The sequence below is a fragment of the Panthera onca genome, assembly GCF_046562875.1.
Source record: "Panthera onca isolate mPanOnc1 chromosome E1 unlocalized genomic scaffold, mPanOnc1 haplotype 2 h2.Chr16_ul_2, whole genome shotgun sequence".
In the NCBI taxonomy this organism is placed as follows: Eukaryota; Metazoa; Chordata; class Mammalia; order Carnivora; family Felidae; genus Panthera; species Panthera onca.
The window spans coordinates 986269-1012262 of NW_027675816.1; the positions used below are offsets into that span (position 1 = coordinate 986269).

The window sequence follows — 25994 nt, forward strand, 5'->3', positions numbered from 1 at the left end:
ATTACATAGATTTAGGTAGGAAATTTTGTTAAATACCTCTCTGGCACCAATTACCTAATCTAAGACTCGGACTTGAATTAATTTATAATGGTATCTAATCCACATTCAAGTGAGATTAATAGTAAATGATAGAAAGTAACTGAGCCTACAGGCTAAAATTTTCTTCACATCTTCTGTAGTCCACCTTATTTTCACAACTTGACTAACACGTACAGGTAACCAGTAGATAAATTTGTCCTTCATCAAAGAATCCAAAATAATAACCGTAGGCCTGTGGTTCGTAAGAAACTATAATTTGTTATATTCTGACATTGGCACTTAAAAAAATGTTAACAACTAAAGTTTCTCTAAAAATTTCAATACATTACAATAAAGGAGATACACAATTTAAGACTTTAAATCTGTTACTGTGAAATTCCAATAATTCCCATTTTATTATGCATAATTAGATCTTTAAAATTGTGGCCATTCCCCAAAGACACCAATCTATATTACGACACACTCAGGAGAGAACTCATCTCCTTCATAAGAATGGTTGTTTTTTTCCCCCCAGCTAAAAATTTCTAATACCCTAAACCCAATCACTCTTGGTAAACGTTTTGGTGACTCACACTACTGAAAATAATTTGAAGCAGAGAGCTGAAAAGAATGGAAATGACCTCAACCAAAGGTAACTACACATTCTTGCACCCTGCTTAAACACTTAGAAAAGTCAAAGGGATACTTTCTTGAACAAATATAGATTCAAGGTCATGGTACAATTTTGATTGTATTAAGGCTTTGCTATCATGATCTCTTTTAAGTCTCTCCACTTTAGTGTTCTCATTTTGATTCTTATGGTGAACATAAATGGTTATTAAGGGCCTTGTTTTGGCTTTTCAGTGGGCAAACACTCTATCATCTCTGAATGTTTAAGGTGATCCCACAGAGCTCAAAGAGAAGAGGCAAAATGGTAAGGGAACAACTTGAAAGTCTGCAATACCAAGACAATGATCAACACTTTGAAGCAAGATGAATAAATTAAAATTCTTGGTTAGACATTAAAGCATTCTTGCCAAGAATAAGTGTACGCTGTATGGAGGGATATTTGATTCCTACACATGAGTCCCAATATGCCCATTACATTTGTTTATGGGAGACACTGCAAGTTTAAGGTAATTTACATTCCTTGGCAATCAAGTTACTCTGTTATAGGCAATGTCTTTTATTGTTCCATCTGGCACTTGCTAACACCATTCTTGAAGAACCTAGAAATGAAGGTCAGTCACTCTGTTAATCAGGAACAGAACCAAATGAAAACAAATTTTTGGAAAACGACCAAAAAATTCTGGTTCATCATTATTTTCCATACCTAACGGTTCCTTCAAGATAAAACGTTAACTCTTCCTTCCATGATAGCTTTCAACAAAGGGAGATTAAAGAAAAAAAAAAGAAAAGAAAAGAAAAGAAAGTTCCCCATCTTACCCCCCTAAATTGTCATTCGTACTGGTGAAAGAGCCAGTCTTGTTAGCAGCTAAATATTGCACTGCCTTTCATTCTGTGTACAGTCAGGGTCCAATGAAAGTGGCACACTCATTGTCTAAGTGATGGATGATGACACTGCCGGCTCAAGAGTGAAGACTCAGTATATGGAGGGACAAGAAACATGTCAGCACTAATCACACATCCAGTTGCAAAAGTCTGGTTTCCGGAAGTTAAAACTCATCACTTTCAGCTGCATGAAGTTGTGTGTCGTCTGCATCTGTCATGCTGCTCTCCTGGGATTCATCTGTTCCCACTTTAAAAATAAAACAAAAGTCTACAGTCAGGTGTCTGATGAATATCTCTTGTTGGTTCATGAAAACAAGGGAGACTATTCTACGTAGAGATGAGATCTTAAATTAAGGCCCTTAAAATCCTGACATCCTTCAATCAAATGCAATTCAGATTCCTTATTTTACAGCATGTCTGACAAGACTGGTTTACTGCATTTAACCTTTAAGAGTTTTAACAAAGCTACCTCTCCCTAATAAATTCCTTATTCCAACACTAGGAATTAGAACTAGTTCTCCATGACATTAAAAAAAGACTGACATTCCCTCCAACTGTTGACTCCCCTCTGGGAGTCCCTGCTAGTCCACAGAAATATAGAATATAACCCTCAGTTCAAAAAGGGTTATTGGGATTATAGGAATTATAATTTTAATTACAGCCTTTTGCCAAGTTTTCTGGAAAAAACCATCTTAGTTTGCCTCATCAGAAGTTTCTCAATTCTCTTATTAAAAAATACTACTTTTTTTTAAAAAAAGTATTTATTTACTTGAGAGAGAGCACATGTGCATGAGTGAGGGAGGGGCAGAAAGAGAGAGGGGGAGAGAGAGAATCCCAACCAGGCTCTGTGCCGTTAGTGCGGAGCCTGACGTGGGGCTCGATCTCATGAACCATGAGATCATGACCTGAGTCAAAACTAAGGGTCAGACGCCTAACTGACTGAGCTACCCAGGTGGCCCTAAAAAAATACTATTATGTGAGGACTTAGTTCTCACTACTTATTTTAAGATATATACTCAATTTAGGGATAGAGTATTTACTACTGCCTTAAACTCTGTTCCTTCCTCTTGACCCTTCAATTAATACATATAAGCCATATTTTTGGATTGTGAATTTGCCAGAGCTTCATAGAATTTGAATAGTTACTGCAGATCTGTCAATACTTTAAAATGTGCAAAATTGGGGCCCCTGGGTGGCTTAGTCGGTTAAGCATCTGACGTCGGCTCAGGTCATGATCTCAAGGTTCACGAGTTCAAGCCCCGAGTTGGGGTCTGTGCTCAGCTCAGAGTATGAAGCCTGTTTCGGAGTCTCTCTCGGTGCCCCCTTCCATGTTAGTGCTCTGCCTTTCAAAACTAAATAAATGTTAAAAAAAATTAAATATATTTTTAAAAATGTGCACAAATTTATTATTCATTTACTTATCACTTATAATGTCTTCAACATATTGTCACATCTATCATCCTGCCCATCCCACTCTGAATTCCTATGAAGCAGATAAGGCAGGCAGGCATTAGTTACATATTTAAACTTAAACTGAGGTCCAGGTAAAAATCTGCCAAGGATTTGTTAAAGTCACACAGCAAATTAGGTTCAAAACCGAGACTAGTTACCTGACTCCACATGCACTTTGTTAATATATTGCCCTAATTTAATTTCCCTAAAATTCTATTTGGTATAAAGAATATACCATGGTTAGAAAAATAAGTTAGGGGTGCCTGGGTGGCTCAGTTGGTTAAGCGTCCGCCTCTTGATTTTGGCTTAGGTCATGATCTCAGGGTCATGAGACTGAGCCCCATGTTGGGCTCAGCATGGAGCGTGGAATCTGCTTGGGATTCTCCCTCTCTCTCTGCCCCTCCCCAACTCGTTCTCTCTCTCTCTCAAATAAACTTAAAAAAAAAAAAAAAAAGAAAATTAAAAAGCAGCCCACAAATTCTTATGCAAAAGGTAGCTTTCTGAATACTCAATACTTGAAAAAATGTTTACTCTGTGTCATAAAGAAATATCTGTACTGCTCTGCCTACCTCTGGGTTGATGTTTTACTAGCCCTCTGGTTCGATACACTTAGAAATCTAATTCATATGGATGGTACTCACTGATTTGCTCTTCTTGGGTTATTGGCTCCTCATCATCTGGAAGGTAGCGCTTGTCAATTGCCTCTTTAATCTGGTTATTGGCTCCTTTAGGATCTAAATCCATAGCCCAAGAGAAATTCATCAGGGCGAGGTGCGTTTGACCTAACTTCTTGTAAACCTAAAAATAAACAGCAGCACTACATTTTTCATTAAGTTGTGAGCTTCAATTATAAAATCCTAAACATTAACAATTTAAATAGGCTTCTAATTTACATGCTGTAAACCCATTCTGATGAGTAGGTCATTTTCATCCTACAGAGGAACTCAGACTAACTTTTGAGTTACTTTTGATATAGATATTTTCAGAATTCCTTGTCTCTGTCTCTCCAATAGTGAGCTTCCAATAAATCACATTCTGATTGGATCAATGACAATTGAAAGAAACGGACTATAAGCTGCTTGATTAGCAATTCATTTCCACTGATTTCAAACGTTGTTATATCAACTCCGAACACCTGTCCACCGTTCTCAGCCTCCTTAACCAGTTGGCGTTTAGGGGCCCAGTCTGTAAAGTCCTTACTAGTCTGGCTTTGGAAATCTCAGAAGTCGTTTCTTCTAATTAAGACAACACCAGCCATTAATTGACTTTTTTGGGGGGATGCCTACATATTTTTTGGATAATTGGAAGCTAAGAGCTTTCCAAGATATAGTCTCAGTTATGAACTCACGGCCACTGGCTGCAAGTGCTAATATACTTCCAAAACCATAGTATGGTTAGGATATACGGTGTATGTTCTTATTCCTTCAGCAGGATATCATCTTCTTAGATCTTATAACTAACTCTGTTCTTCATTCCCAGAGCATTTAGTTCAGAGATCTAGTTGAGTTTGCTCAAGAGATGTTGCATAATATGTATAATATTTCTCCTTCAGAAGTTAATGTTTGTTACGAAAGTCACAGTTTAGGACCTTGGCCCCAATCTTTACCTTTCCTATTAAGAAGTAAACGAGGGATTCTTTGGGAACAATTTGTTTCAATTCTTCAAGTTCTTGTAAAGCAGACTGAAAAAAGCAAAGAAAAACAGAGTAGCAAAATTTTACAAAGTTCTAACTAAGCAAGTGTTATTTGATTTCCCAAATCATCTTAACTAAAGCTTACTAGATCTTTATCAATGCACTTCCTTCTTGCATTAATTCTTGTCATGAAATAAAATGCATGAAAAATACTTATGACAACAGGGACTAAGAAATGGCAGGAATTCACCAGAGTACACTGAGAACACACACACGCAGGTGGTGACAATACTTGCTTTGGCCACCATTTTATATAAAATAACAATGCTCCATTACACTGTGTGTGTAAGAGCTTCGGAAACTAAGTTGCAGAACAAAATAATTCTGAAATTCTGTTCATAGACCTTCTCCCTGATGCAAGCACCAAGCTTTGAATACCAACCTGCTATTTTAACTAATGATGAAGAGTCTAAAATTTAACCCTCTGAATTAAGTCAAAATTGTCTACAAATCTTTTGATCATCGCTAAAGGGGTTGGGGAAATTGAGAGAAAAGATAGAGAAAAAAGATTTGTATTTAAAAGAAAGACATGATGATCAAAAATAAAACTGGGTCCCCAACTGAGATACTGTCTGCTTTTCACCTAAGCAAATGGACAAAAATAAAAATAACTTGATATATAAAGTTACCATGACTGAGGGGAATGAGGCATTCTCATCACTGAAGGTGGAAATGTGAACTGATGCAAAGCCTGTTTGTGAACTCTATTTAGCATTACCTATTATGTTAAAAACTGCATGTAACCATTAATTCAGCAATCCTGCTGCTAGGAATTTATCCCAGGGACATATTCAAAAAAGTTCATTAAGCCATCTTTGTAAGAAGATTCCATTCAACATGTTACTGCAAATCATTAGAAGCAATGAAGGCGTGTCTAATCACAGCCTAGTTAAAATAAATTATGGTCCATCCTCTATGGAACACTAGATCTGTAGGTACTTAACTCTATGCTAAAAAAAAAAAAAAAAAAGATACAATAAAGTATGTGCAATACTATTTCTTTTGCAACAAAACATATATATGACACATATACAAATAGTTATGTGGGTATTCTCATAAACACTTTATAAATACACTTATGTGAGCACATATATGTTTCCTTTTTTTTCTGGCAGAAATCAATACCTATATGCCCCTAATCAAGGTAAAGGTGGCTTACCTTTGGAGAGGGGATGACTGAGGTAAAGGGGAAGACTTTCTATTTTTAACATGGCAGCTTTCTCAATTTTTTGAATTTTCTAAAATAAATATTATACTTTATTTCTCTTTAATGTCCACAGAGATTATCTACTTTTCTTCTCTATACATACCTCTTTGTAGTAAAACAAAATCCAAAGTAAGTCAGGTTAAAAAAAAAAAAAAAGATAAATACCAAATATCTATCCACAGAAACGTTAAAGTGGAAGAAAAAGCAAATTACAGAATACGTGTAGTTGTATTAGCTTCTTATTTTGTCATAACAAATTACCACAATTTTGATGGCAAATAAAACACATTTTTTCATCTTATAGTCTGTGCATTAGAAATACAATTTGAATCACACTGGGCTAAAATCAAGGTGTCTTCCTTTCTGAGGGTTATCTGTCTCCCTGCCTTTCTTCCCAGACTTCTTAAAGGCTGCCCGCATTTTTTGGCTTGTAGCCTCCTTCCTCCGTCTTCAGAGGCAACAGACGTGGGCCGAGGCCTTCTCACGTTGGTTCTGACCACAGCTGGCAAAGATCCTCCATGTGATCTTTAAGAGCCACGTGATCAGACTGGGCCCACCTGAATAACACAGGATACTCTCCCCAACTCAAGGTCCACATCCTTAATCACATCTGCAAAGTTTCTTCTGCCGTGTAAGGTAACATAGTCACAGGAACCAAGGATTAGGGCCTGGACATCCTCGAGGGGTCATTACTCCGCCTACCACAGTAGTGTAAGCCTACTTTGTTACAATTAAAAATATGTACATGATGAGAAAAAGATCTAGAGAAGTGTGTTCTGAGTTGTTAATAATGCTCCTCCCTTGGAGGGTCAGCTTATAAGGCACATTCAACCTCGTATTTTTTTTATACTTTCATATTATTTGAGTTGTTTGGTAACAGGCCTATTACTTTCATAAAAAGCCCCCACAGAGATACAAGGACTAAAGCAGTGATCAAAGATAGTGGGCTCGCAAATGTATCAGAGGATTATAGAATTTAGGTAACATAAGAGGATTTATACGTTGATTGGTATAAGACTTTAGTTTTATTTCTCTGAAAAGGGTGGAAAGGAACCAATCTTACTTCCCAGTTATAAAAAAGTTTAATACAGTCCCATCCCACCCTCCCTTCACCTAAGGCCAAATGTAATTTCTTGGCTTTTGTAAAATTTCTACTGGCAGTATCTAAAATGAAAGGTTCACATACAATATTTTTGTGGAAAGCAGTGTGAAAGTAGCTGTGTGGTAGATTCCACAGATTCGTTACCATACTAGAGTGATGTGTGAAATTTTCTGTAATAAAAAGGATTGAGAAAAGAGTAAAGGCACACACACACACAAACGCGCGTGCACACTCTCTTGGGACAGTGTGTTTGTGTCAAAGGCTGTGTTTTTTACACAAGTATGTAGGGGGCTCTGGTGCAGCCTGAACATTTCACATGTTCCTAACTGCTGGCAACACACGAGAAATAAACTCAAAGGACTGCTGGGCGCAATGGGTCTGAGAATCACATCTGCCTGTCTAGGAATGGAAGATTTACTACATGTGGTAAGTCTACGAGGTAGACTGTTCTCTTTTCCTTCCATACTAGTAAATATTGTAAAATATACACGGAATAAAGTCTCAAGATAAAAGATCTGTGGTCATGGATATTAGTTACTTAACGATCACGGTTACACCTGTCCGACATTACTGACAGGGACTGATGAAGCCTGTATCACAATGAAGAAGCCTGGGGCTGACTTGTAATACCACAGAGAAGCAGTTCTCACACTTGTTGGGTCTCCAGACCTCTTTATACTCTTAACGTTTATTGAGGAACCCGAAGAATTTTTGTTAATGTGGGCTATAGCTATCAATACTTACCATATCAGAAATTAAAACTTGAAAAGCTTAAAAAATATTGATCCATTAATTTAAAAGTAACAACAAAGCCATTACTTGTTAACACAGATAATATCTTTTTAATGAAAAATAACTTTTTCAGAATAATAAGTCAGTAAGAATAATGGCATTGGTTAATATTTTTGCAAATCTCTGGTTGACAGAAAATAGCTGCACTCTCTTATCTGCTTCTGCATTCAATCCATTATGTCATGTAGCTTTTGGAAAATTCCACTGTACATTCGTGAGAATAAGAGTGAAAAAGGCAAATAACATCTAAATATTATTATGAAGATAATTTTGACCTTGTTTACTCCTTGAAAGGATTTCTGGGGACCTCCAGATGTTCTCAGACCACACCTTGAGAATCACTGCTTTAAAGCAATCTCAGTCGGAACAATGCACTCCAATCCTTCGCTGCTACACCACACACGTTTCAGAACTGACAGCTTTTCTCACTGTGTTGTAATTGTTATAAAAATTTCATGCATCTATCATACCTCCCCACCTTGATAATCTAATTACAAAGACTCATTGAGAAACAGTGTCTAACATAGTGTCAGAGTTCTCATTTTTGCCCTAAAAAGACTTAAGATTTACAGCACATTAAATGGGGTGATATTAGCAATGCTTTTGCCACAGAGAGGTTGAGGTGGCCCTCTAACACCATTGGATTTTCATTTTGGAGCCAAGACATTTTGGAAGCAATCAGTAACTTTTACTTATGCCCCTTTTTATATTATTTTAATATAGGTATACTGGATACACCCGTGCTTCAAAGTAGGTCTTATAATTTAGCTGATACTCAAAAATGGCTATAACTTGAACAACGGGAAAGATTAGAACTTGGGCTTCTTGAAGCAAGTACAGGGCTGACTTAAATGGCATAATATCTGGTAGGTGTGTTGGCATTAAAATGGCCTTAAGAATAATTGAATAAAATCCTTCAACTGAAGACCCTGACCCCATATCTAAAGAGGTTACAGGGGTGCCTGGGTGGCTCAGTTGGTTAAGTGGCTGACTCTTGGTTTCGGCTCAGGTCACGATCTCATGGTTCTCATGGTTCGTGTTTGGGCTCTGTGTGGGGGGCTCTGTGTTGACAGTACGGAGACTTCTTGGGAGTCTCCCCCCCTTACCCACCCCCCATCCTTCCCCTGCTCACTCTCTCTCAAAATAAACAAATAAACCTAAAAAAAATAAATAAATAAAGAGGTCCAGTGAAGCAAAAACATGAAAACAAATGATGAATTACAATTACAGCACCTCAAAGAACAAGTTAAAGTTGAAAAGTGCTTATTAGATCTATTTTTTTCTTTTTCCTTTTTTTTTTGGAGAGTGTGTATGCACGTGGCGCAAGCTGGGGAGGGGCTGAGGGAGAGAATCTTAAGCAAAAGGTCTATGCCCAGCGCAGAGCCTGACACCGGTTTGATCTTATGACAGTGAGACCGTGACCTGAGCCGAAGAGTTGGGTGCTTAACCAACTGAGCCAGCCAGGCGTCCCTAAAAGTTGTTTATTAGATTTAAAAGAAGCTTTTATAAAAGAACAAAAACAGTAAGGACTAGACATCCACTTCTTTGATAAAGAAAAACAGAGTAAGATTAGTGGAAATCACTGAATAAATGACAACGAATAAATTAGATGACTGATCCCTTATATATCTTTATTAGTCTGCAAATGTTAAGAGCTTAATATTGGTCTTGTATTTTTCAATTTCAGCAAATGTCAATGTGTACTGGAAGAACTGACTTCTTGGGAGAGTCTACTGAAATGGATTATTTGGTCCAACATTTTCTGTGCACTTAACTTTGGGTTTTTTGTTTCTTCGGTAAGTTTTTACTCTTTTTAGAAAGAAGAGCCTAAATTTATTAAAAAAGTAAACTGAACTTTCAATCAACACTTTGGAGTCATGGTTTGTGATTCAGTAAATGATAACAAAAAAACCCATGTCACTTTATGCCTCTTTTCTCTTTCTCAATTTTCCTTCTCTTCTTTTCTCAGTATATGTATGTATGTATTTTTTTCAGGCTACAGCTCCGTAATTGGGAAAACAGAGTGAGAACTAAAGAGAGAAACACATCAGACTAGATCAAGTAGCCTTGTTCTAAGCTTTTATAACTCACTATACTTTTCCTTTATGTACTCAGCACGCACTTTTTTTGTGATTATTTGATTAATGTCTATTGTCCCTCTGGAAGGGTGCTAGCTGGTGAGCTCTTCAAAGGTAGGAAATGTGACTGCTTTGCTTTTGCCCCTTTATCCCTAGTCCCTGACATGGAATAGGCAGGTACTCAGTACATATTTGTTGGATTATGCACAAACATTCATTTGTCACCTGCTCAGATATATTGGTCTTAGGGGATGGTTTAGGTCTTACCTTTAAGATAACTCCCTGATGGAAAAACTGCCGTTCTATATACGGAATCTTTATAAGGGATAATGACATATTCCTAAGTAGCCACACACTCATCCTGCATATCAGTATTTCATGAAAAAATAAAAATCACAAAAGAAAATAAATAGCTTTTGAAAATGGGAAAATAAACTATCAGAGATGAAAACTATAAATAACTTTTGGTTTATTAAAAGAAGGGGCAAAACTTAAGCAATAAAATGCTGAAAACCATTAAAATATGTATCTTACCTTATATTTTTCATTTGCAAATAAAACTGAGGCTCTGTGAAATTTGCATAGAGGGTTCTTGGGATCAATAACAATGGCTTTGTTTAGGGTATCCAAAGCCTTCTCAGATTTTTTCAGTGCATGCTGAACCTGTAAGAAGTAAAGATCACATTAATGTTTCCTTTTGATATTTATGGAGAAAGGTGAGAACCAAATACTGTCACTCAAAACCAACATAGAAATAATAAAATCACTGGGGCACCTGGCTGGCTAAGTTGGTAGAGCATGTGGCTCTTGATCTTGGGGTTGTGAATTTGAGCCTCACATAGAGATTACTTTAACAGCAACAACAACAACAAAAAGATAATAAAACTACTAAAGATGTATGGTCTAACTGGATTTTCCACAGGGTTAGGTGGACTCAATAATTGAATACCTGACTATCAACAGAGTATCTCTAAAGTCTCTTCCAGTTCTATCTAGTTCAAATGCTTCACTTTCAAGAGGAGAATACTGAACCCCAGAATGTTAAATACTTTGCTCTGGGATCAGAACCTAGGTCCTCTGACACCCAATCCACCATTACCCATAATGATAATCCATACTGATAATTCTATCTGTAGAGCAGATATTCAGTTACTTTTAAGTCTAAAAGACAAGGAAAACCCTGGTTTTCCCTTCACAAGAAAATCTGTACTATTTAGCTAAATAATACTCACATTTCAATAGGTTTATTATGGTCCTCTAAATATCAGGCTTTGCTTTTTTTGTTGTTGTTTATTTATTTTTGAGAGAGAGAGCATAAGCAGGGGAGGGGTGGAGAGAGACAGAGAGAGAGAGAGAGAGAGAGAGAGAGAGAGAGAGAATGAGAATGAATGCATGCAAAGCAGGCTCCAGGCTCTGAGCTGTCAGCACAGAGCCTGAGGTGGGGCTCGAACTCACGAACGGTTAGTTCATGACCTGAGCTGAAGTCAGAAGCTTAATGTACTGAGCCAATCAGTTCTTCTCCCAAAATGAACAGTGAAATCTCAAACTAACATAATTTCCTCACATTGTACACCCATTCCCACAAAAGCCAAGCTTGCTGAGAGAAAGAGAAGGGGAGAGGAGGGAAAGAGGAAGGAGCTGGGTAAGAGGCAAGAACAAAAACTTCTGGTAGCATGCTTACAGAGAAACTAGTACGAGATTTCAGAAAGCAAACAGACTTTTTCTCCTATCAATGTACAACTTATCAGTTAAAACACTTAAAAAAACCCCCATGAAAATGGTGATCCAAAAACGGACTCAATGGAATAATTAGAAATATTATCTACCATCATGCATGGATTTGAATCATTTTTAATATCCTATCCTAGAAACATCGTACAAATCTTATGATTAAAAAAATTAAGTCTCTGTTCTGATTTTTGAAAGATATCTTTTGAGGCGCCTGGGTGGCTCAGTCGGTTAGGCATCAGACTTTGGGTCAGGTCACGATCTCACAGTTTATTAGTTTGAGCCCTGTGTCAGGCTCTGTGCTGACAGCTCAGATTCTGGAGCCTGCTTCAAATTCTGTGTCTCCGTCTCTCTCTTCTGCTCCTCCCCTGCTCGTGCTCTGTCTCTCTCTCCCTCTCTCAAAAATAAATAAACGTTAAAAAAAAAAAAAAGGTATCTTTCTATGACAATATCCGTAACATTGACAGGTATGTGTTAGGGCTAGTATCATAGCCTATTATGAATTTTTTTGACCTTTTTTTTTTTTTTGTTTTAAAGAAAGATAGTAAAAGCCGGACTCCCTTGGGGCTTCGAACTGTGCGTACAGAAGACAAGTGCAGTGAACACAACTTTCAGTCCCGTAGTCAGGATGAGGCCACTCCTCTCCATTCCACCGGATACTGCACCTTTCTGACAGGTGTCACCCAGCGAGCCAACACCTGCTATTTTCCACCATGCGCTCTTCTACCTGCAGCACCAAACTAACTGGTTATGGCTTTTTTTAGACAACTGATCTGCTCCCGACCTGCTAAGTTATTTGAAATCTCTGTGCTGAGTTCATCAAATTGGTAATCTTTGCCTTCATCATTTTTCTATTTAGTCCACTGAGTCAGTCTTTGTGGTCAGTTGTTACCAGATCAAACAGGTCATGTAGACAGAGGGTACAAGTATTTTGGGGAATGCTGCCTGTTACCAAAATGTTGGAAAAAATTTATTTCAATATCTTTCAAATTTCAAAAAGTGCAGTGGATAGAATGCCTACTAAATGACTGTAAAATACTAAAATCTTCCATCAAGCAACGTGTAAAAAAAAACCCAAAACATTCAGCCTATAAATTGCTCTGTGATTACACTTCACTGTCGTCTTAACGTAGTCCTTTTTCTTTTTCTTTTTGAGTGAGAGAGCACTTGCGATCAGGGGCAGGTGCAGGGAGAGAATCCCAAGCAGGCTCCCTGCTGTTGGCACAGAGCCCAAAGTGGGGCTCAAACCCACTAACTGTGAGATCATGACCTGAGCCGAGATCAAGAGTGAGACACTTAACTGACTGAGCCACCCAGGTGTCCCCATCTTAATATGTTCTTTGTATGTGCATATACACACACATATGTGTATACACGTATTATGTGATCTATGCAATAGAAATTACGGGAAGGGGCAGCTTTGGAGTATATATCCTGTAATTCTTTTACGGGAACAGGTGGCAGTGTTTACATAGCAGCACTTCATCTTCAGGCTTGTACTGGGTGCTGTTGCTTGCTATCTATGAAATGTGTCACACAAGTTTAAAGTTAAGTGTGTTCTGAAGAAAGGTGTGAACAATAGTGTTCATGGGCTTTTAGAATGCTTTTCACTTTCAGTCCTTGTAACCCAGCTGTTTAGCAGCTAGAAGCAATTCAAATAATATGAGCATTATCTCCTGCTAAAAGTAACGTTTTCAAGTTTCCATGGCATATTATGATTGTAAACATCTCTCAGTTTCAACAGTAAGTCCATGGGAGTCCCATGAACTTCCTGAAATGTCTGTAGTAACTGTGAGTTATGTTGAATAAGTATAGCATGAACAAAGTGTTTTATTGCACAGAGTTAAATAGTATGTTGCCTGACAAGGCTATTGCTATTTTATTACAACCTTACCTCTTGTTTTTATAAAATGTACCAAGATTTAATTGATAACTTTATTTTACAAGTAAACAAAAGTTTCTTTAAAAAAATGGCGATCCACATCGCCTTTTAAGAATTTTAACTAGTGGGGGGCCTGGTGGCTCTGTCGGTTTAGCGTCCAATTTCGGCTCAGGTCATGATCTCACAGTTCATGGGTTTGAGCCCCACATTGGGATCTATGCTGACAGCTCAGAGCCTGGAGCCTGATTCAGATTCTGTGTCTTCCCCTTTCTGCCCCTCCCCTGCTCATGTTCTTTCTCTTTCAAAAGAATATATAAATATTAAAAAAAAAATTAAAAAAAATAATTTTAATTAGTTCTGGGGTACATGGGTGGCTCAGTCGGTTAAGCATCCAACTCCTCATTTCGGCTCAGGTCATAATCTCATGGTTTAGAGGGTTCAACTGCCCCACTGGGCTCTGCGCACTGACTGCACAAGGCCTGCTTGGGATTCTCTCTGTCCCTTCCCTACTCACGCTTTCTCCCTCTCAAAATAAATGAATAAACTTAAAAAAAAAAAAACCGATATTAATTAGTTCTGACATACCTATGTCACTCAGAGGCTAAAACACAGGGAACCATGTCTTGAAATATTAATTACTGAATTTAGGAGCTGTATTAATATGGAAAAGCACTTTCAAAATATGAAGTATCTCATGCGAGTCTTACAACAACCCTAAGAGGCAGGCAAGGTGGTATTACTTGTCATCCATAAAATAAAAGCTCAGAGAAATGGACTTGCCCAAGGAATAAGGGTACTCCAGTGATTTCTCTTTATGTCAAGGAAAAAGGTGATATTTTTGGCTCTAAAATAATCCATGATATTGTTCCAGGAATATGAAAAAAAATAACAAAGTCCTAATTCTCACCACAGCGATTAAGTCAATAACCAACACATTTCAAAAGGGAGATTAACTGAAAAATATTTAGAAAGCTACTTACTACTCCAATGTGGCAAAGTAAAACTGAACTTTGAGGGTTGATATCAAGTGCTTTCTGGAAATGCATTTCTGCAAGGCTGAATTTTTCTTGCTTGTAATAAATCATTCCTAAGCCATACCTGAAAGTATAAAATAAAATATAAATTTAGGGATATGAACTTTTGGCTGCTAATTTAATTCAACTTAATACAAGGGTGTATATGGAATCTGGCTTTTTAATAAACTAAAGAAAAATACTGGTGGTGTCAGAGAAGGCAAAAACTATCAGTCATGATAAAAAACCATCAAGACATTTTAGACAAGTCCCTTTTATAAGTAAAAACAATAAATCAAATTCAATCAATCAATCAATCAAATAGAACTTTAGCAATGAGGAAAAAAGAAACTATATCCTTAAACCCGTCATTACAATCTAGATTTAACACCTCATTTTCACTAAGTGGCTAATGATGTCTGTGCCAATTAACTTTGTTAAATTCTTTCATTTAATCCTAGAAGGAAACAAAGAGATAGGTACTGTTATCACTCATATTTTCAAATAAGGAAACCAAGTTGAGAGAAGTTAAATAACTTGCCCACATTCATACAGCTAATAAGGATTCTAATCAGAGCCTTCCTTTATGATTCTCAACTCTAAACTCCTAGTAATGCTACTTCCATATTCTTGGTGCAAACACATGTGTATCATTATAATTACATATGCATAGATAGCATCATGTTCTGCTTCCCCTCTCACTCACTGTATCAAAAATACACTCCTACATGGGGCGCCTGGGTGGCGCAGTCGGTTGGGCGTCCGACTTCAGCCAGGTCACGATCTCGCGGTCTGTGAGTTCGAGCCCCGCGTCGGGCTCTGGGCTGATGGCTCGGAGCCTGGAGCCTGTTTCCGATTCTGTGTCTCCCTCTCTCTCTGCCCCTCCCCCGTTCATGCTCTGTCTCTCTCTGTCCCAAAAATAAATAAAAAACGTTGAAAAAAAAAAAAAAATACACTCCTACAGACTTCACATTATAAATTTGGAAGGCTATGTAACAATATATTAAGTTGATATACAGGTATTTCTTCTGAATTTTCAAAACCTCAAATGAACATAATGTGACTGATATACATTAAGGAGAACTTTCTTGGCCACTACTAGATGATGATAATGAGGAATAAGCACCAAATTAATGAAATAAGAAAAAAGCACAATGTGTTTTCTTACATCTGATATAATTATACCATTATAATTGTGTTAGGGGTGAAGAAAAGGTATACAAAGCTCTGCACTAACAATGGTGATGGTCGAATAACAAAAGGACTATTGTGGAGTTGGAATAATACATTTCCTTAGTGTTTCATTAGATACATAAAATTACCTAAATACCTCAACATTTAAATTCTTCCTGTGAAAGCTCACCAATCTGAATACTTCTTTTTTTCCAACTGAAACAATTATTTTTATAGCAATTTTTGGTATGGTATAGTTTCTTAAGAACTCAATTATTGCGGGGCACCTGGGTGGCTCAGTCGGTTAAGCGTCCGACTTTGGCTCAGGTCATGATCTCACAACTTGTGAGTTCAAGCCCCGCGTTGGGCTGTGTGCTGACAGCTCGGAGCCTGAAGCCTGCTTCAGATTCTGTGTCTCCCTCTCTCTCTGTCCCCCTTCCCTGCTCATGCTCTGTCTCTGTCTCAAAAATAAATAAAAACATTAAAAAAAAAAAAAAAAAAAAAGAACACAATTATTGCAATATAGGGCAGACCCAAACATTTTAAAAACAACACGAGTCCTATTCAGAACTGAATTCCTAAAATATTACAGAGTGCTTTATGTGAAGACAAGGCAGTGTCAGCAAGCCTGACTGCTTAATATGTCAGCAGAAGCTAGCACCTGTCAGGCCATCTTTCAGGTAATGTGCCTACTTAGAAATGAGACGTACTCCATTAAAAAACATACATACACAAATTAAAAATGTTTTAGTAAGATAGTGATTCATATTTAGTGACAGAATGAAAATTCAACTGCTATAATGATTACTTCAAAAGATACAAAAAAACGTCTGACAAAAACCGTGGCAGTTATGATATCACAATTATACTTCTTGTTATTTAAATTGTCAGTCAAGAAAAATATAATAAAATGTCAGCAGTAGATACAGCATTGAGGCAGAAATAAGAACTTTTTCAATGTCTTCTTAGTTTGCTAACTATGTGAGCCAGCTAGTAACTTCCTAAATAGAGACATCACTTAATAAACTGGAACACTAAATTCTAAATAAACCTAATGAACTGAACTAGTATCTAATAAACTAGAACACAGCCAAAGAGCAACAACTAATGGAGAGTTTTCAATGTTTACTTTCTATGATCCAACAGGTGATTACGCCAGTCCTCTCCACTTTCCCAGTTTCTATCCTTTTTTTTTTTTTTAAACTTTAAACAAATTTTTATTACACAAAGGTTGTCACATAAATGGATATTTCTTTACTTTGTATACAATTATTCTTATTCTCCATGGAAAGACTGCTTAACTTTTCATCTGGTGATGGCAAGCGCTAAAATCCTGATTTTAACAGATAGTAGTAAAAATGCTGCAGTGATTTAAGTTGAAAGCAGTACATTGGCACATGGCTCTTACATTGTTATCGGGAATGTACACACGTCCTGTTTAAAAATACAAAATAAATTATCTGTAGGTATGGACAATGATGGCAGTAAACCATTATATGTTTGTCAACTGAAACCAGTAACTGATGATTATAGTGATTTTCTTAAACATCAGCCAGCCTTTTCTTCAGTCATTTCCTTCAACCGACTTCTCTGAAGCTCTTGTTAAGCACTGCCTTCAGCTTCCTGTCACAGTTCATCAATCATGGTAAAGCGCTATTCTAGGAATTAGAACATGCCACCTCCCATACCACATCCCATTCCACCCATTCCAGGGTCTTTCTCTTCCTTAGCAATTTTGGGGACTCTGTTGTACTTAACAGAGAGGCCACTCCAGCAGCATCCAATAAAGCAGTTCTTAGTTGGATCAATGATTCCCTTTTCTACCATATTCACATCTTCAAGCATAGCATCATAACCAGCTTCTGAGGAACTCTGCATAATTTTCTCAACTATCAATGATTCTTCAACACCTGCATTCTCAGTAATGGTCATTGCAGGAATTTGGAGTGTTCTCTTAATGATTTCTATACCAACTTTTTGATCTTCATTAGCTGGAGTTATTGGATCCAAGGCTGGAACGCACCAAAGCAGGGCACAACCCCCTCCCAGAACAATGCCTTCTTCAACAGCAGCTCATAAAGCATTGAGGGCATCTGTGACTCTTTCTTTTCATTCACTTCAACATCACTTGTGCCACCAACCTTCAGCACAACTACTCCATCTGAGAATTTTGCCAGACGTTCATTCAGCTTTTCCTTTTCATATTCTCTAGTTGTGATAGCCAACTGCTCATTGATTTCTTGGGTACGTTTTTTCAATTTGAGCCCTGTCACCTTTTCCTTTTAAGAGCACGGCATCATCTTTGGTCACAATGACCTCTTCAGCTTTTCCTAAGTCCTGAGGCTGAACATCTTCAAGATTTAGAGTCACCCTTCTTCTCCGAACACTGCACCACCAGTAGCAATAGCCATATCTTTAAGCTGGTTCTTTCTTTTGTCACCAAAACCTGGAGCTTTGACGGCTACAACCTGAAGACCAACTTTTAGCCTATTCAAAACAAACGTACTCAAGAGCTTCTCCACCAGCATCATCAGCAATTATGACCAAGGGCTTATGGTGAGCATTGGCAATTTCAAGAGCAGGTACAATGGACTGAACACTAGAAATTTTCTCTTCACTCAACAGAACATAGGTATCTTGGAATTCACATTTCTGCCCTTTTGATGTATTAATCAAGTATGGAGAAATATAACCTTGATCAAACTTCATGCCTTCGATAATTTCCAATTCATCATTTAGTGGTTTTCCATCCTTTACTGTGATGACACCCTTTCTTCCAACCTTTTGCACTGCGTCAGAAATGATGTAGCCAGTTTGTCTCCATTTGTAGAAATGGTGGCAACCTGAGCAATTTCTTTAGGGGCTGTCACAGGTTTAGACTGCTTAAGTTCAGCAATTACAGCATCAACAGCTAACATCACACCTCTCCAGATTTCCACTGGATTAGCACCTTAGCTAGCCTTCTCGAAGCCTTCCTTGGCAATAGAGCTTGCCAGGCAGCAGCAGTAGTGGTGCCACCTCCAGCCTCTTCGTTTGTGTTATTGGCAACGTCCTGAACAAGTTTAGTCCCGTATTTTTATATTTATCTTTTAAGTCAAGTGACTTTGCAGCGGTTACACCATCTGCTGTTACTGTGGGACTGCCCCAACTCTGTTCAATAATCACTATTCTTCCCTTTGGCCTCATGGTAACAGCTACAGCCATCGGCTAAAAGGTCTACACCTTAAAGCATTAAGGTTTGGGCATCTGCACCAAATTTTACATCTTTGGCATCGGCCTGAGTCAGATGAGGAGCCAGTGCCCTGGACACTGGCCTAATTTGGCAAAGGACTGCGGGTAATCCAAGCATTTCTGAAGGGCAGCGGCAGCGCATGCGGGTGATGAGGCAGGCTGTTGGAGGCGAGTGAGGGACAGAGAGAACGGCACACATGGCAAAGAGACCGTATCCCCTCCCTCCCAATCAGTGTCTATCCTAATCACGATGTCAGTGTTCTAAGAAAAAGAAACAAATCAAGTAACAAAATCAATTACTTTCAAAAGGTTGGTAGGAGAAAAGGTTGAAACTGTAGAGTATAAGGATCTGGTATTCTGTCATCATTAGTTAATTTAAAAGTTTCTTAAATGTATACATTTCACATAAAAAAATTTGGTTACTAGTTAGCAACCAGTATGTACTATTCTTAAGTATTAGTAACTAAGTTCATGACAATAGAGATTTCTAACAAGACAAATTAGTGAGGGTCAGTCCTATCAGCAGGACATTGTCTTTGTACTTCATCAGCACTTACCATGCATTGTAATGTCTCGGATTGACTCTGATAGCATTTCGAAAACAAGCTAATGCTTTGTCTAATTCTTCAGTTAACACAAACTCGTGCCCTAGTAGAGTATAGGCATAAGCATAATTTGGATCAACCTGGATAGCTCTCTGGAAGAATTTAATTGCAATATCATGTTCCCGTTGCAAACTGAAACAGTTCCCTGCAGCACACCAGGCCTTAAAAAAAATGGAAACAAAACACAAGCATATAGTTAAAATTTTGTTTCAATTTTTCTATCAAAACCAAATTTATGACTAAAATCAATGTTTTTTAATAGATACGGTGGATCTTCATTGTTTAAGGATTTCATATTAGTGAATCTGTCTACCTGCTAAAATTTACAGTATTTGTTAAACCCAAATCAACATGGAGTATGTTAGTGATCACTGTGGGCCCAACATATGAGTGGTCCAACAGGCACGGTCTCAGATGAGGTCAAAAAGGGCGACTCTAGGCCTCCCTGTTTCATCTCTCATAGAGAGATGACCAGAGGACAGCAAGTGGAGGGGCAGCTCAGTGCAAGAAACTCTGGCACTGGGGCCAGGTGGACAGTGACAGACTCCCAACTCTAGCACCTTTGCAGGGAGGCCTCAGACAAATGACCTTAGTTAACACTTCTGAACCTCGTTTTCTCTTTTATAAAATAAAGAAAATAGAAATCTACCAGGATGGGTTGTTTTTACGATTTAAGAATATAATCTGGGGGTGCCCGGGTGGCTCAGGCGGTTAAGCGTCGACTCTTGGTTTCAGCTCAGATTATGATCTCATGTGAGATCAAGCCCCGAGTCCAGCTCTGTGCTGACAGCCAGCTTGGGATTCTCTTTTTCTCTCCCTTTCTCTCTGCCCCTCCCTGACTTGTACTCTTTCTCTCAAAAATAAATAAACTTAAAAAAAAAATTATATATATAACCTGTGTGAGGTGTGTGTGCCAGAAGCAATGGTTCAGTCTTTGCTAACTCAGTGTTCACAGAAACTACTGAACATAACTATCAAGAATAACGAGAACTGAATGTTTTTTTTTTTAAATGTTTTATTTATTTTTGAGAGAGAGAGAGACAGAGCATGAGCAGGGAAAGGGCAGAGAGAGTGGGAGACACGGAATCCGAAGCAGGCTCCAGGCTCTGAGCTGTCAGTACAGAGCCCAACGCAGGGCTCGAACTCACAAACTATGAGATCGTGACCTGAGCCGAAGTCGGTTGCTTAACCCACTGAGCCACGCAGGCGCCCTGAATTATTTTAATTCTAAGCTTAAATATGTTACAAAAGTACCACTAACGATTCCTGACATGCAATGAAATAGTATTCTTACAGGACTGAAGCGTGTAAATGAACTGTGCCTGTGTCTTAAAATGACAATAAAAAGCACTATTTTAATTAGCACTTTTTCCAATCTACATAATTTCTGCTTAATGAACACCAATTTTGCTGACAACAGCAATGTTCATGTAGCCAAATCTTGATTGTTCTTGGATGAAATACATGCTCGTGAATCTGCACCACACACTCTAGGACTTTCTCTTCTCTGAATCCCTCTTGGTCTATAGAGAAGGTTGCAAAAGTAAGTACGGATGATGCTAAATGGGGTCTGAATTATTTGCTTCATCCCCACGTGTTAAAGGTGATCAAAAGGCAACTACATAAGCCAAGTGTTTCAGTTAACATACCTCTGGTGAATTTTTATCCATGTCTGTTAAGTCTTTTGAAAGAACTGAAAGAGCAACATCTTTCTGAAGATGCCAAAGTGTTGTAGAGTAGATCTCCATGCCTTCGACTCTGTAATTCTCAATCCTTCTAACCTCGGAGAATATTCTTTCAGCCTGAAATAAGAAAAAAACTAGTTAAGGGGAAAACAAGTTGATACCATTTACGTATATACGGGGAGAATACTGGGTACTGTTCTCATAAGACCTAAATGCTGCCTTGTTTTACAGCGCTGATGTGAATTAGCCAAACTGAACAGCTTTGACAATAGGTCAAACTAGGTATATACAAATCAAGGTAAAAAAGTAAGAACACGAATTGTGAAAGCAAATCCATGTTTCCACCAAACAGAGGAGAAATCTATACAAAATTACAATTTGCAAAGGACGAGTCAATTATTTAGTTCACAAAACACACATTTCTAAGTCTTAATAATGGCTTCACAGAATAACTCTCTCAGGAAAGGTGAAACGATAATGACTTCTGTAACACAAAACTACTTTTGCAGTGACTTCTATTAAGAGGCTGAGTTGAAAACTTTAGGGGAAGGGGCACCTGGGTGGCTCAGTCAGTTAAGCATCCGACTATAGCTCAGGTCATGATCTTGCAGTTTGTGAGTTTGAGCCCCGTGTTGGGCTCTGTGCTGACAGCTCAGAGCCTGGAGCCTGCTTCGGATTCTGTGTCTCCTTCTCTGCCCCTCCTCTGCTCATGCCCTCTCTCTCTCAAAAATAAATAAACATTTAAAAAAATTAAAATAACAACAACAACAAAACAAGCTGTCATCAAAGAAAGAAAGAAAGAAAGAAAGAAAGAAAGAAAAACTTTAGGGGAAAACCAGGTTCTGTTGGCCACCAGCACTGAGGCATGTTGAGTACTGAGCACAACCTCCAAAGTTGTACCTGATGGGAAATGTAGTCCCAACCTAGTAATTCCCTTTTCTTTTGCAGACCTCTCCTGACTTTAGGGTCCCTCCTCTGCTAATTTTTTCCTACCTACACTCACAGCCCTTAGAATTGTTTCTCTCACCTTGAAGCTTTGGGTTATACCAAATGAATTAGTGGTTCCCTGGTTTATTGATTCAAAAGTTCAAAATTCTGAAAGTCAAGTTTGGTTTAGAATAAAAAATATTGGGGCGCCTAGGTGGCTCAGTGGGCTGAGCACAGACTTTGGCTCAGGTCATGATCTCATGGTTTGTGAGTTTGAGCCCTGCATCAGGCTCTAACAACTCAGAGCCTAGATCCTGCTTCAGATTCTGCGTCTCCCTCTCTCTCTGCCCCTCCCCTGCTCACGCTCTGTCTCTCTCTCTCTCTCTCAAAAATAAATAAAAATGTTTTTAAAAATTTAAAACAAAGAATAAAAAAGATTAGGACTGTTCTTAATGAAATGAAGATGGCAGAAAATAAGAAAATTGGATTTATAAAACTAGGAACTCCAAGAAATGGCCATATACTATGTATAATTAGCTTAATGATTTGTAACTTCCCTGAAATCCCTTAAAAGTTATACAGGTAAGTTTTTCAAATCGGCATTGGTTCTAAGAAGATGTACTTAACCACAAGTCAAATATGGGTTCTGCAAATCTTTTGGTTTAAAATTTTTCAGGATCTATTGCTTCCTCTGAAAAGTGTGGCGTAGACCAAAAACAAAACCAACCGACCAACCAAACAAAAAAACCAAACTCATGAAATTAAGTTGAAACAAAGGCTTCTGTTAAGTATCTGTGTCACTGCTCTATAGTTAGAGGGAAACAATACAAATTATGTATTTTAAAGTACCTGTGAAACAATAAATCAGAAATAATTTTGAAAAAGGCTTGCCAAACACAGTTCTTATGTACCAGTAAAGGGCCATTACCCGAACATGGAACTTCTAGAAATGAATAAGGCTATGTGTCTACAACAACACTTTTCTCTTTACCACGCGAAAATACACGAGGTGGTATCTTCTGCATTTATCCTCCACCTGGAAGAACAAACACTTCACCCTCAGGGCTTTGCATGGTTCATGACGGGAGGAGTGACCTTTCTCTAAGCACACTTTTTAGAAAATACCACCATACGTCACTGCCCTGCGATCTTACCATGCCTCATTTTTTACTTCCTATGACCTAGTGCTACCATCCTTATAGATTTATTGGCTTACAACGTGTCTCTCTTACTAGAATGCATGCTCTATAAAGGCAAGCAATTATTTGTCTAGCTATATTAGAGTCTAGAAGAGGCTAAGACATAACACGCACTGAATAAATAGAATTGAAAGAGAGCAAAAGTAACTTTATTATAAACTTTGAATAATTTGTATTAGAGAAATTTTAATCAATATATAGGTTTCTTAACATTGTTTTTTTATTTTTTTACGTTTAGGGGTGAGGAGAGAAAATGCTCGGAAGATGAACTAGGGGGAAAATTTAAATTGGAAATTAGAATTTTCTTTGGCTTGATATTAATACTCTCCTTTTCTGGTATAAACAGATAACTTAAGCAATGAATATAATTAAAAGGGTAAAAGTCTTGTGAAGGACATTGTGTCCTCGATTATATAAAATTTTCTTCATAGCACTTTTCAAGTTTATTAAATATATTAAATGCCAAAAATTCATCCCAGGAGGAACTCTGCATATAGTAGAAAAAAGTTTGATTATAAACATCTGTTACATGGTAATATAGATTTTCAGATCCAACTGAGTATGTACAAATATCCACATAAGAATATATGGATGACTTGGACTCTCTACAAATCTATTTCTTTTTTTGTTTATTTTATTTTTGAGAGAGAGAGAGGGAATGAATGAGCAGGGGAGGAGCAGAGAGATGGAGACAGAACCCAAACCAGGCTCCAGGCTCTGAGCACAGAGCTCATTGTAGGGCTTGAACTCAAGAGCAGTGAGATCATGACCCGAGCTGAAGTCAGACACTTAACCAACTGAGCCACCCAGGCTCCCCTCTACAAATCTATTTCAAGCAATCCCCCCCAATTTAAATGACTCCTTAAACACAAGAAAAAATTTGACTATTTATAAATTACAAATGCTCAGAAAATAAAGACATTACATAATAAATATTGACCTTTTAGGTCTAGCTGTCTCAAACAGAGGCATCTTAATGAAATTTAAATTATCTCTTACCTGCATGTACTCTGAAAGTTCAAAATAGGCCCTTCCAATTTGGCACAGTACCCAACCAGTATTGTAGTGGTGAGAAGGTAGGTGGCTCAAGATATATATAGCTTCTCTGCAGTTGTACGAGCACAGAGCTAAATAACCTTTCCCCATTTCACGAAGAAGGCTCATCAAACCTTCTAGGAGAAAACAATATAGTAAACAAAGGAGAAAAACACAGTAAAATAGTTTGGTTTTCTAGAAAGGCTAAATACAAAATAATTTATTAAAAATCCCAACCTCTATCTGGAAAAAATGGAAGGTACTTTAATGAACATAAAAAAAAAAAATTACTTAAAGTAAGTGAATAAAATAAAATACAAAGGAAACATTAAGCATTGACACAGACCTGCTGCTGCTTTCTGCAGATTAAATGCCTGGATCTGAGGTGTGATTGTGGAGATTTTCCCTTCTGAAATGATGGACGAGTCCAATTTTGTAATTTCCAGGCTGTCATTTAAGTTAGGTTGAGTTATTCCTCCTTTGTTAGTTTTACTTTTAGTTTTTCTGTTTGGGATTTTAGGTGGAAACTTCATTTTTAACTTTTTGCTATTCTCCTGTAAAAAAGAGGAAAATCCCACACTTATTAAACTCATGTATTTTAGATTTCCCAATCCTTTCTCAAATAGTAGACACAAAATAAATGTTCAGTCTTGAATGGTCTATATTTTTCTCAGAAAACATTTATAAATCAAAAATTTTCAAAGTCTTTTAACTTTAAATGCAGCAATTCTGAAAATAAATTGTATTAATATATTAGTATGTAAGGTAAATCTGCATTAAGTATTGCTCTTTTCTGAAAGTTTATCAGTTTCATTTATTACTTAAAAATAAGAAAATAAATGAATGCAATACTACCTAATTGTCTCAGAGTATTATAGCTAATAAGTCATAAAATTGTTGATTTGTTCATGTCAGAGTTAAAAATTGTCCATATTTGTTGATGGACCAAGAAAACTTACCAAGGGCATAATGAGGCCCTCCAATTGTGCAAAAAAAACAAAGGACATGTGTTATAGTATCTGACATAGCCATAGCACACCATCAAATCCAGAAGACTGGAATTGGTTTAATACTATCAACTAAACTACGCTCTTACTTGGATTTCATCAGTTTTTACATGATGAAATCATGTACTTCTTTTTTCTTTTTTTTTTGGTGTGATAAGTCAAGAAATTTTGTCATATGTATGATTTGTGTAATCAACCATGACAGTAAGGATACAGGACTGTCCAACCATTACACAAGAAATCCTTTGGGTTATACCCCATAGTCACATTGTCCCCCAAGTCCTAATTCCTAAAAACCACTGATCTGCTTCCCATCACAATAATTTTGTCTTTAGAACAATGTTTTAGAACATTTATTGAAAGACCAAGAAAATTTACAAATGTTATAGACAGCTTTCCCAATCAAAAAAATATTAAAAAATTTTAAATAGTCTCTGAATTTATTCATTAGAGATGGAGTCATCAATGAACTGAAATTTAAGAGAGGGACGTGTTAAGGAAATGTGACATACAGAAATCTTTAAATTACCTTGGTTGTAGAGCTGTCACTAGTAAAGAGTCGCGAACTTCTTCGAGGCAGTGCGTTTGGGGGAGATGTGATAGTGGGGCTCAATACCTGAGGTGTTGTACTAAAAAAAAATGATGAAAAGTAGAC

The 25994-nt window shown here is 37.5% G+C and overlaps 1 protein-coding gene and 1 pseudogene across 9 annotated transcripts in view; both read right to left on the bottom strand.

Moving 5' to 3' along the window:
* Positions 1–400: 400 nt before the first annotated feature.
* CDC27 (cell division cycle 27) overlaps positions 401–25994 on the bottom strand; it is a 66235-nt gene continuing 40641 nt past the window's right edge. For 3 of the 8 annotated variants that reach the window (XM_078437035.2, XM_078437034.2, XM_078437032.2), the window contains 10 exons: positions 25869–25968; positions 24679–24886; positions 24297–24469; positions 21136–21288; positions 19439–19647; positions 14445–14562; positions 10389–10517; positions 4589–4663; positions 3624–3780; positions 401–1777 (listed from right to left, as the gene is read on the bottom strand). In XM_078437035.2, coding sequence (XP_078293161.1) covers positions 1695–1777; positions 3624–3780; positions 4589–4663; positions 10389–10517; positions 14445–14562; positions 19439–19647; positions 21136–21288; positions 24297–24469; positions 24679–24886; positions 25869–25968 — 1405 coding nt within the window. In that variant the 3' untranslated portion in view covers positions 401–1694. Of the gene's footprint in view, positions 1778–3623; positions 3800–4588; positions 4664–10388; positions 10518–14444; positions 14563–19438; positions 19648–21135; positions 21289–24296; positions 24470–24678; positions 24887–25868; positions 25969–25994 lie in introns of all 8 variants that reach the window. The other 5 variants (XM_060645832.3, XM_060645827.3, XM_060645828.3 and 2 more) reach the window with 4 other exon arrangements.
* LOC132687507 (60 kDa heat shock protein, mitochondrial pseudogene) lies at positions 14582–19424 on the bottom strand (annotated as a pseudogene). Its single transcript, XR_013551909.1, has 2 exons — positions 15449–19424; positions 14582–15214 (listed from the first exon to the last, which is right to left on the bottom strand). The product of XR_013551909.1 is annotated as a 60 kDa heat shock protein, mitochondrial pseudogene (transcript).